At 37.2% G+C, this 10,823-nt stretch overlaps 1 protein-coding gene across 1 annotated transcript; it reads right to left on the reverse strand.

The window, feature by feature from the left end:
- Positions 1–264: 264 nt before the first annotated feature.
- On the reverse strand, positions 265–9,591 carry rab13 (RAB13, member RAS oncogene family). The gene is made up of 8 exons (XM_022214524.2): positions 8,929–9,591; positions 7,259–7,319; positions 6,938–6,998; positions 6,783–6,860; positions 5,454–5,543; positions 5,199–5,264; positions 5,035–5,085; positions 265–3,022 (listed from the first exon to the last, which is right to left on the reverse strand). Exons 1-8 carry the CDS (start codon positions 9,050–9,052, stop codon positions 2,951–2,953), a joined length of 603 nt encoding a protein of 200 aa, XP_022070216.1. The 5' UTR covers positions 9,053–9,591; the 3' UTR covers positions 265–2,950.
- Between the last annotated feature and the right edge of the window lie 1,232 nt (positions 9,592–10,823).

Genomic DNA, 10,823 nt, shown 5'->3' on the forward strand with positions numbered 1-10,823 from the left:
CCCTTTCCTAATAAACATTACATTTCTTTCAAATAAAAGCAGATATCTGTTAAATAAGGCTGATTTATACATTTATTTTTGCTAAATACAGTAAAAATAGCACTGCATTTTTATATTTTTGATGTGAACAACCTGTTCTTTTTTCCGTTGGTAATTCAACAAAACATGAAAAATCTGTTAAATAATTACATATTTTTTGAAACTTCAGTTTTATCGTGTATCGTGCATGTTTTGAATGTTCAAATTAAAAACACAAACACAGCGTTTACTGTTTGTTTTTGCGTTTATATTCATCAAGCAGGTCTGTAAACTACAAACACAGTCCAGGAGTGTCGCAGCTCTACAAAGAAGTGACGGAAACACGACAGAGAGGAAAAATAAAACCTTAAACACCTGTAATGACAGAAGCAGTGTCGGCTGCTGCAGGAAAAGACTCGCTCTGAAGAGGCTCCAAGGATAAAAGCTACTAAATCTCTCTCGCTTCCTGTCCGTCCTTCATCCCAACACTCATCTTCTCATATTGCACTTATCTCTGCTCCGTCTTCCACTTCCTCCGTCCACGAAAACAAGCCGTTCGTTTCGACTCTCGTTAACGTCAGGTTTGGTTTTCATCTGTCGGAGCGTCTCAGCGTTTCTCAGCCATAAATATTTAGAGCTTCGTGTCTCCATCATTTATTTACTGAAAAACTAAATGCTTTCATGACTTTTCATCATCATAAATAAATCTAGCATCTCCTAGGAGTTTCAGCAAAAAAGGACCTCAGCTTTAGCTTTTTTTTTTTTTTTAGAATGTTTTTGCTGCTAATTCAAGAAGCGTCTTGAGTAAAATTACACATAAAAACTGAAATAATTCAAATAAAATGCAGTTTATTTGAAGTCATAAAAAATACGTAGATTAAGACCTGGAAAATTGGTTAAATTTTTTGATATTTGCAGCAATTTAATTTTTTGTAGGAGTTACCATTTTTAACATCTTTTACAGTGTAAATCAGCCACACTGTAAAAAATGAATGGGCATCATCATTAACTTTCAGTGAATAACTTACATTTTTTAAAACCAATTTATAATTTCTGAGATGCTTCTACAATTTAATTACATATAAAAACTAAAAAAAAATTATTCAGTTAAAATATATTTTTTACAGATATTTTTTAGTTTTTTACTGTTTTTAACAGATTTACCATTTTTTCAACACCTTTTACAGTGTAAACCAGCTGCACTGTAAAAAATTAATCAAATTGTTGAACTGTAATTTTTTTTAACAATTTATTTAGGTCTGTTGGATTAAATTACAGATAACTAATAATTCAAATACAAATGCAATTTTTAATAGATATTTGCAGTCTCCAAAAAATGTGCGTATATATATATATATATATATATATATATATATATATATTTCATATTTTTTTATCAAAAATAATATAAATATAATTGATTTTTTTATTTAGATTTTATTTTTGCTAAATTCTTTTTTTATATATTTGGATTTTACAGGGGTAAAGATATTTTCAAGTACGCATTTTTACCATTTTTAAAAAAATGTTTTTAATGTATTATTCTGCCCACATTGTTTCCAGATTTACATGGTTTTTATTTTCTTATTTTTTGACAGTGTAAACCAACCACACTGTCAAAAAAAAAAAAAAAGCGGAAAAATAAACTTCTTGAATTACTATCAAAACATTACTATGAACTAAAAAAATTATACCTGACATTATTATGAACAGAAGTTTTCAAAATAAAATGCTATTTTTACCTTAAATTGAAGAAAAATTGAGTTATTAAGCAAATTTCACGACGTTAACGCAACATAAATTTAGTTTTAAATCAACTAATGCAGAAATTTGAGATTAAATTACACAAAATATCAAATTGATGCAACATTATTATTCATGTTTGCACTTTAATTCAATTTTAATCAGCAAATGTGACTTTTTCAAGCTGAAATCACACATTTAATGAGCTGGTGGTCAGTTTACTGAAGCTCCTGGGATTACTGAGAGTCTGCACAGATGATTTTAACCTTTCCCCTCCACATTTAAAACCATTTAACACCTTCTCTGCTCCTTAAATCTGAAATAAACACAACCAGCATCATGTCTGTACATGAATCATTTCACACTAAACGCTGCTGCTGCTCACACACAGGAAGTGAATAAAAGGTGACGTTAAAAACACAGACGAGGTTCTGTAAAAGAAATAAACACTGATGAACCAGAAACACAGCATGGAAAGAAGAAAAAAACAGGGTATGATTGTTTTTAGGGCTTTGGAGTCTCTAAAACTCCAACTTTTCACGGCATTGACGCCCTCACAGCAGATTCCACAGAGGATTTATCTATTACTAAAGGGCTCAGTACCACTTTTATGGAATTTAATGTTGGCATAAAAACAGACTTTTACACCATTAATCACATGGAGGTCAAATTTAGATTTATAGTGAATTTCTAGTGGTTTCTTCTGGTTGGAAATGACATAAAAACACGGTAAGACGTTGTTTTAGAGATGTTAATGATGAATTTTAACTATTTCTATGTAGTTTTTTTTTTAGATTTATGCTAAAAATGGAATGTCCATATGCTTTGAGACTCGCAAATTTTGAAGAAAACTGGATTTTTTTTTGCATTAAAACATGCTAGTAGCTAACAGAACCATTTGGAATGACACAGAAGTTGCATTTTCTCACATTAAGGTGACAATTTCAAGGGATATGAATATTTCAGGACATAGAATTTTCTGCAAAAAAGCAAAAAGAAAGCCTCATTAACATCTCTGAAGCCACATTTTACTGTCTTTTCTCATTTGTTTGTGTCATTTCCAGCCAGAAGAAACCTGTTGGTCGAATTAAATACTCACTTTAAATCAACATTTGGCTGAATTTGACATTTTGGCCCACCAGATGGAGACAGAAAACTCATTGAATTTTATTTCCCTGCGGTCGTCGGTCTAGAGAAGAACACATTTGGAGGATTTTTTCTCTGTGCTGCTGGTGATTTTCACCTCCCGACCCGTCGGACCCTGGAAAACAACGACCAGAAGTTAAAAGCTTATCTAGAGCAAAGCTGTGTTTAAAAAGCAACAAAAACTCCTTATAGGGAACCTTCGCCCTCCAAGCATGTATTTTCTGACCAAATCTATCTAAATGAATAGTTAAAGAGCCATAAGTGCACTTTAAATTGACATACATCTGTCAAACCTGGCAAAAAAAGGCTTCAAAAGTTGGGTAATTTTGCCCCAAAATAAGGTTTGGAAGTGTTTTCTAGCACATAGCTTCATGACACCACGCTGACATCCATGCAACAGTACATCGTCCTGCCCCATTGGTCTGTAATAAAGCAGATAATTACCTTTTTTCCTTTTTTATTTTATTACATTTTTAATTTAATTTAAAATTTCTACTCAATTCTACAACCCTTTTAGGGATTAATTATTATAGAAAGAGATTTTTAGATTTTTTTTCCCCCAAAAAAACATCATCCCCAACATCATAAATACTGATATATTTCAGTAAATTACCACACAGGGTCCTGATGAGTGGAATATGCCCACTGATGCAGAACATCCGCTGCAGTGGACAGCTAAAGTTTGACTGGGATATCCTGGTATTATCATTAGGAGTGTAGATAAACTACGATCAAAAGTGACTCGATGGGACGTCAGAATATGGAAAATAAACGTGGGTTTATATAAGAAAAAATAGAGGTGGTACAAGTGCGCACGAGCTGGTCGGCATAAAAACGACGACAACGTCTCCCGGTCTTTTTCTGTACTAACTTCCGGGTATACGAGTATAAAGCCTTATGGGACACGTGTTCGCTTAAAGTGGCACGCTGTAGGCAACATAAATACAAACAAATATCAATTCAACTAAACGGATCAATATCAAATAACTGCATCATGAATTCCATTCCTTTTAACTGTTTTTAACTTTGTTTTTAACTGTAAATAATCATGAAATTAATACAGCCTTTAATCAATCATGTAAATTAAATTATATCACCAAATAATAAACTCATGTGACTCAAAGATACAACAAGGAATACGACTTCTAAAATCAGTGTTTTAATCCTCCTGTTGTCTTCAAAAAATATTATTTCCTTGTCTGAAAAATTCCCAAAATTTTGCAAAAAAATTTGCCAAACCTTCAGGAAGAAAATTCCAATAATTCCTTAAAAGTGTCCCTTAAGAAAAATACGATTTCCAAGACTGAAAGACGATGTAGATGATTTGTTACCACCCAGGCATTGTTCAATTGTTGTTTGTTTATCTGTTTTTCTATGTTTGTGTAAGTATATAAAATAAATAACAACTTGAGTGAAAAAAGTTTCCCTTAAAAGTTAAAAAATATGACAAGAAAATTCTTGTAAACATTTTTTTAAAAAATGAGTTAAAATCTTTCAAAAAGAAATCCTAAAAATATCTAAAGTGATTCCATATATAATCAATAAAACGTCTAATATTTTCTTTAAGAACATTCACAAAAACAAAATCCAGAGAAATTCACTGGATTTTGGTTGATTTTTTTTTTAATGTTCTTAAACAAACAATTTTAACATTTCTTTTTTTCTAAAAAATGTTCAAAGATTTCCCAAAAATGTTGAAAATGTATTTTTTTCCCCACATTTTCAAACTTTAAAACGGGTATATTTGACCCGCAGGACGACACGAGGGTTAAAACAAGTCCCTCCATCTGCTGAAATGTCTCCTGTTAAGATAATTTATCTTAAATCAAGTGGGATGAGACATTTGGACTAAAAATAAGACAAACAGACTTGGTAGGACTGTGAGTGCATGGATTAAACTTTTCTCAAAGTTTGCCTACACTTCAGTTAATCAGAGAATATCTTTACATTTGCAGGTCTTTTATTTTGACGGATATCTTGGATTTATGATGCAATATTTCAGGGTAACAAGCACTGATACAGACAGTGATTATATAGAGAAACAGAGATGAGTTTGCTGCTGGTTTGGAGGAATGACTGCATTTTGAATGTGTGTTTGGTAATGTTTAGCATTCTGTTGTGACTTACCGGCTTCTTGCTGGATTTCTGTAGAATGTCTCGCGCCAAAGCCAGAAAAGACTGCAGGACGGATGAGTTTAAACACGGAAAAACAAACAAAAAAAGACCACACATGAACGCAAGAGTCTCAGTGAAACACGGACAGCTGATGAAGTTTTTTCGCTGGAACTCACCTCCTCGACGTTAATGCTGGACTTTGCACTCGTCTCAAAGAACCTGATGCCGTGATCTTTAGCCAACTGTAAAACCAACAGCGGATCAGGGTGTGGACCGGGACAACAACCGCCTCCTGCTTCTTATCTAAAGTCAACTTAAAGCTGGTGCATCAGACGACACCTCCCCCTGAAACTGAACTTCCTTTATGATTATAAAACCTCTCTCTTATCTGCTAATTTCTGAACTCCACCTGTACAAATCACACGTCTCACCTTTTCTCCCGTCTCCTTGGTAACTTTCCTCTTCGCCTCGATGTCGCACTTATTGCCTAGCAGCATCCGACTGACCCCGGCTGATGCATTCTGGGAGAGAGAGGATGAGGGGACTTGATTAGGACGAACTGAAGGCAGAAATGTTTGTTTAATGGACGATAGAGAGATTTAAAAAGCAGATATATTAAGCCTAAAGAGCCAAGGAATCCGTGATTTTCAATAATCGCGAAACAAATGTTGCATTTCTAAAACCAGAAAAGCACTCAGAGAGCGCTTAACTGACCGCTAAGGCTGCTCAGTCGCTGCATCGTTTCCAAAGGGACAGTGGTGGTTAAAGTCAGAGGTTCAAACCCAGATGTGGCCACTGTCGGGCCCTTAACCCTTCCTGCTCCAGGGGCGTCGTACCACGGCTACCCTGCACTCTGACCCCACCAACTAGGGGGGATATGCAAAAATCTGAATTTCCCCTCGTGGGTTAAATAAGGGATAGTAAAAAACTAATAAAAATAAAATAACACCAGAAATCTTGAATAAACTCGCAGCAGAAATCACAGCAACATAGAATGTGTCCATTTAATATAGATTTACCCACAAACAACATGACCTTACACTGAGCACAGGCGTGTGTTATGCATGTGTACGTTATGTACGGAAACCGAATCACATGACCTAAATATGTAGCAGGCGGCGGGAATTGATGGGACTCAGAAACACCCCCACAACTTAATCAATCGTTCCTCGGATCATTTCTGATGGATAAGTCCTGATAAGTCCTCAGTGGTGGATTTGTAGTAGGATCACAATCAGCTGATGCAGTGTTCACTTGTTGTCATGGTTACAGTGTCGCCGTGCTGCTATCTCACCATGATACAGAAATCTGTAACAAATCCGTGGATCCAGACTGTAAGCTGCATCACTGCTAAAATCTAATCACTTGGTCCTTGTGTCATTTCTGACCTTCCCTGAAAATTTCATCCAAATCCGTTAGTTTGTTTTTGAGTAATGTTGCAAACAGACCAACAGACAGACAGACAAATGTACGCCGATCGTAACATAACTCCGCCGCATTCACTGGCGAAGTAACAAAGTTGCATTTCTGATAATGCCATATAGGGAATGAACAGCCTTGGAGGAGGACTGCACTGTCTCAGTGCTTTTCTTGTTATATCATATTATGTTTGGTTTGCCACCGTTTTCACACTTTTTAAACATCCCAGAATTCCACTGCTCATGTATTTCTTTCTGGTGGCTTTGTTGCAAGATTTACACAGATTTTTTGGATTTTTTTCCTCAGCTATCTTTCTTGTGCCATAGCGGAAAAGTTCTCACCTCTTTGATGCTCTTCATCCAGTTCTGGATGTTTTCGAAGGACTTCTCGTCTGTGATGTCGTACACCAGGATGATGCCCTGGAACACAGACAGAGATTTAAGGATCCGCTCCGATTATCGGCCCGCCGGACGATCTGCAGGCGTCCTGAACTCACCATGGCTCCTCTGTAGTAGGCCGTCGTAATGGTCTTGAACCTCTCCTGCCCCGCTGTGTCCCTGCACAAAAACACAAACTCTCACTGAGGCTCGCATCTCTTACAACTTCTTCAAAACACGTGCAGTAAAGAGAAAGCTAGAGATGTAGCATGCAGTGGGACGATGCATTCAATGACATGCTGGTTTGGGGAAGAACAGGGAGGTTCCTCTTTCCTCTCAGGAAAACGAGCCAGTCAGAGGAAGATATGAATCAGTGTTTATCTGTTTCAGCAAGTCGCTAAACAGTGTTTGCACACAAGCGAGCGGCGGCCGTGTCTTACCAGACTTGTAGTTTCACTTTCTTCCCGTCCACCTCGATGGTTTTTACTTTAAAGTCGATGCCTGAGAGAGCGGAGAGAATGCATTAAACAGCATCCAGAGGAAAGCAGACGCTGCAGAAAGGGCGTAGGTTTGGTTTGTGCGAGATTAGAAGCATCAAATACCTCATTTCATGCAATCTGGTGGATTTGAACGCATCAGTTTGTTCGGTTCTGCATCAATTTATGGTGCAAATTGGTCAAAACACAATATTAAGCAGGTGGAAATTCAAAAAGATTACAGAATATACATGTCAAATGATTAAAAAATGCATCACCTCTCAACAGCTGCATTATTTCTAAGATGAGCAGCAGCAAGTAGAAGTAAACATTCAGACACACAATACTACTACACCTGTGATTTCCAGTCAGTCCAACTGCATTAACATGGTTCTAAAATGAGCTGTGAACATCAGAACTTTATCAGTTTTGGACCTATGGGCTGTGTCTGTGTCTACATCATGGCTCCACATGGAAAAAAATTATGGATAAACAGAAAAAAATCTGGTTGTGAGACTTCAAAGACGGAAAAGGACACAGGAAGATGAATAAGAAGCAGAAACACGGCGTCAGCAGTAATCAGGAGGTAAAGCAGGAGTCATAGCACCACAGAAATGACTCCACAGACACCGAAATACTTTCACAATCGAGCTGTGAAAAAACGTCTCGAGTTTGTGTGAAGCTCAGACAGTGTGAACCTCTATGAACGGAGGACAAGAAAACACTTTTTCGGTGCAAAAAGACAAGCTAAACTTTGCTAAAATGCATGAAAAGAAGCCTGATGGATGTCAGGAGAACATTCTTTGATCAGATGAAGATAGATTAGTTGAGCTTAGACTGTTTGGTGTGATCAGTGGATGCATGGTCCTGACAGTGAAGCACAGAGGTGGAAGTGTGACATTTATAGATGAATGTTTGTGGATGAACCAAAACAGTGGCTGACATGAAGCTGGAAGAAGAAGAATATTCCATCCAAAGATCAACGCTACCAAAAACAGAACTGTTGTAAACCTATGTGAGTGTTTGTGGCACCGTTTTGTAGAATTAATTTGATGTTTATTTTATCTATAAACTGCTGCTGGACGTTAGTAGGTCACGTCCATAACTTTCTCCACATTCCAGACATTTCTGCTCCAGATAAGCTGAAGGGAACAGAATCAATCCGCCTGACTGTCCTGGTCACTGGATGGACACGCTAACGGACAGACGGACAGACAGTAGAGCAGGGAGGCCGTCCACAGCAGAAAACGCTGCATGCCAGAGGGCCAGCCACTCTTCTGGGAACGTGGAGATGTTAAAAGAGATAGGAATGAGGGTGGGTGGACCTTCAGAGAGCCCGGAGAGGAATGAGCTCTCTGAGGGGGAGATGGGGGAGAGAGGGTCACGGCGGGGGGGAGAGACAGCTCACATTCAACCAGGAGGGGAGAAAAAATAAAAAAAGAAAGAAGCACAAGGAAAACCAGAGACTAGTTGAGGCATGAAATCAGCCCGAGAAACCAGTTTGTGAACACACAACAAACGGAGCAACCTGGAAATGTCAGCGAACGTTCGTGCGTAAAAGTTTGGCGCAGAAACGAAAAATAAAAAATAAAAAATCACACATTACATAAAAAAACAACAACCCAGAGACGTACCGATGGTGGAGATGTACGTGGAGTTGAAGTTGTCCTCAGCAAAGCGGATGATCAGACATGTTTTGCCCACTCCGCTGTCCCCGATGAGCAGCAGCTTGAAGAGGAAATCATACTTTTTCGCCATGATTTGGAGCTTTGTTTTTACGCAGAGCGCAGAAAAGTGTCTCCAAGCAGGAAATACTTCTTCCTTTCTTTCTTTCTTGTGGCTAAAAACAAACAAGTTTCTCCAAAAAAAAAAAGTGGAGCCGCTCTTTTCCTTTTTTTCCCTCCTCCTCTCTCTGACTTGTCACCGGTAAATTCCGATCCCCCTCAGAGCCTCAGTTTGGATAAAGAAACCAAACTCCATCCAACAGTGAACCGTCCACCTCTGGATCAGTTACGCGTTCATTCTGCTGCCCTGGGACACTTTAAATCCCTCCGGTTTCACACTTACCGGGGCGTTTTTCTCCCCCCAGCCTGCACTCAGAAAAAGTTTGCTGTCGGCCCAAACCCCACATCGGCTGGAAGGCTACGTAGTGTGGAAGTGCTTCATGGGAGTGTTTGGAGCTGCAGGGGCGCAGTTTGGACACCAGGGGGCCGCATGTGACCGCAAACGCCCCTTTAATGCTCATGTCGGGGGCAAACAGGGAGGCAAAACAATGCCAGAATAAAATATGTCAAAGAAATAGTCAAAATTCATCGTTTACATCAACTGTCTTTTATGTTTTTTGTCATTTCCAACCAGCAGAAAACTGTTCAGTGAATAAAAATCCACTGGAAATTAAAATTTGACCTAAGGAAGAATAATTTTACATAGATTTTTTTCATAAACAGGTGACAAAAAATAGTAGAACATTGATGAATTTGAACTATTTCTGTTTAGATTTCACTAATAATGCCATGACTCTGTATAGATTCAGGTCTGGGCAACAAATTCAGAGGAAAATATGTCCATAATCCATCATTTATATCAATTAACACCATGTTTGACTGACTTTTGCTGCTTGTTTATGTCATTTCCAGCCAGTAGAAACCTGTTCATAGAATAAAAATTCACTCTAAATCAAAATTTGGCATAAGGACGAATAATTCTCAGATAAATTGTATATTAGAAAATGATAAAAAGAAAATCAGATTCTGATTTTTAGTGTTTTAAATTGTCAATAACCAGTCATCAAAGATGTAAAGAAACCCAAATTCTGATTTACAGTGAATTTTTGTTCGATCAGCAGGTTTCCTGTAGCTGGAAATGACAAAAACAAGGGACAAAAGCCAGTAAAACATTATGTTAGAGATGATAACGACGAAAATGACCCAAAACCTGTCAAAAAATCTGTCCAAAATTAGTCTAAAATCAGTCAAAATTTGTCCACAAGGAATCAGAATCAGACAAGATTTGTCCAGTGACTCAAAATGTGTCCACAATTAGTCAAAATCTGTCCAAAATTATGAGACGTGTCCACAGTTACTCAAAATTGATCGAAAATGTGTTGAAAATTAGTCAAAATGTGTTGAAAATTAGTCAAAATGTGTCCACTACGACTCAGAATTTGATCAAAATTTGTCTAAAATTAGTCAAAATCTCGATTCATCCCATTTTACATTTTATTTGTTAAAAGTTTTCACAATATTTTACAATAATACTCTCTAGAACATGGTGTAAATTACCAGGATACATCTGGAATGAAAAACAAAACAAAAAGAGACAATTTCAGTGGATGGGAGCAATTCTGGACATTAAATGTTTTAGTAAAAATGAAAACTATACATAGAAATCACGATTAACATGTCTAACAATGTTTTACTGAGTTTTATGACTTTTAAATAGAACTTCCGGTCTGAATAAACCTGCTGGTTCAATCAAAATCACTATAAATCCGTTTTGTTTCTGGATAATCTGGGTTTAACTGTATTTT

Source organism: Acanthochromis polyacanthus, chromosome 12, assembly GCF_021347895.1.
Source record: "Acanthochromis polyacanthus isolate Apoly-LR-REF ecotype Palm Island chromosome 12, KAUST_Apoly_ChrSc, whole genome shotgun sequence".
NCBI lineage: Eukaryota > Metazoa > Chordata > Actinopteri > Pomacentridae > Acanthochromis > Acanthochromis polyacanthus.

What these genes read in the sequence shown, in the direction of transcription:
- rab13 (XM_022214524.2), bottom strand. Translation starts at nt 9,052, where the DNA reads ATGGCGAAAAAGTATGATTTCCTCTTCAAGCTGCTGCTCATCGGGGAC. An exon ending in CCTACTACAGAGGAGCCATG is followed by an intron (nt 6,861 to 6,937) that starts GTGAGTTCAGGA and finishes TCTGTGTTCCAG; the next exon opens with GGCATCATCCTGGTGTACGA. An exon ending in GGATGAAGAGCATCAAAGAG is followed by an intron (nt 5,544 to 6,782) that starts GTGAGAACTTTT and finishes TCTCTCTCCCAG; the next exon opens with AATGCATCAGCCGGGGTCAG.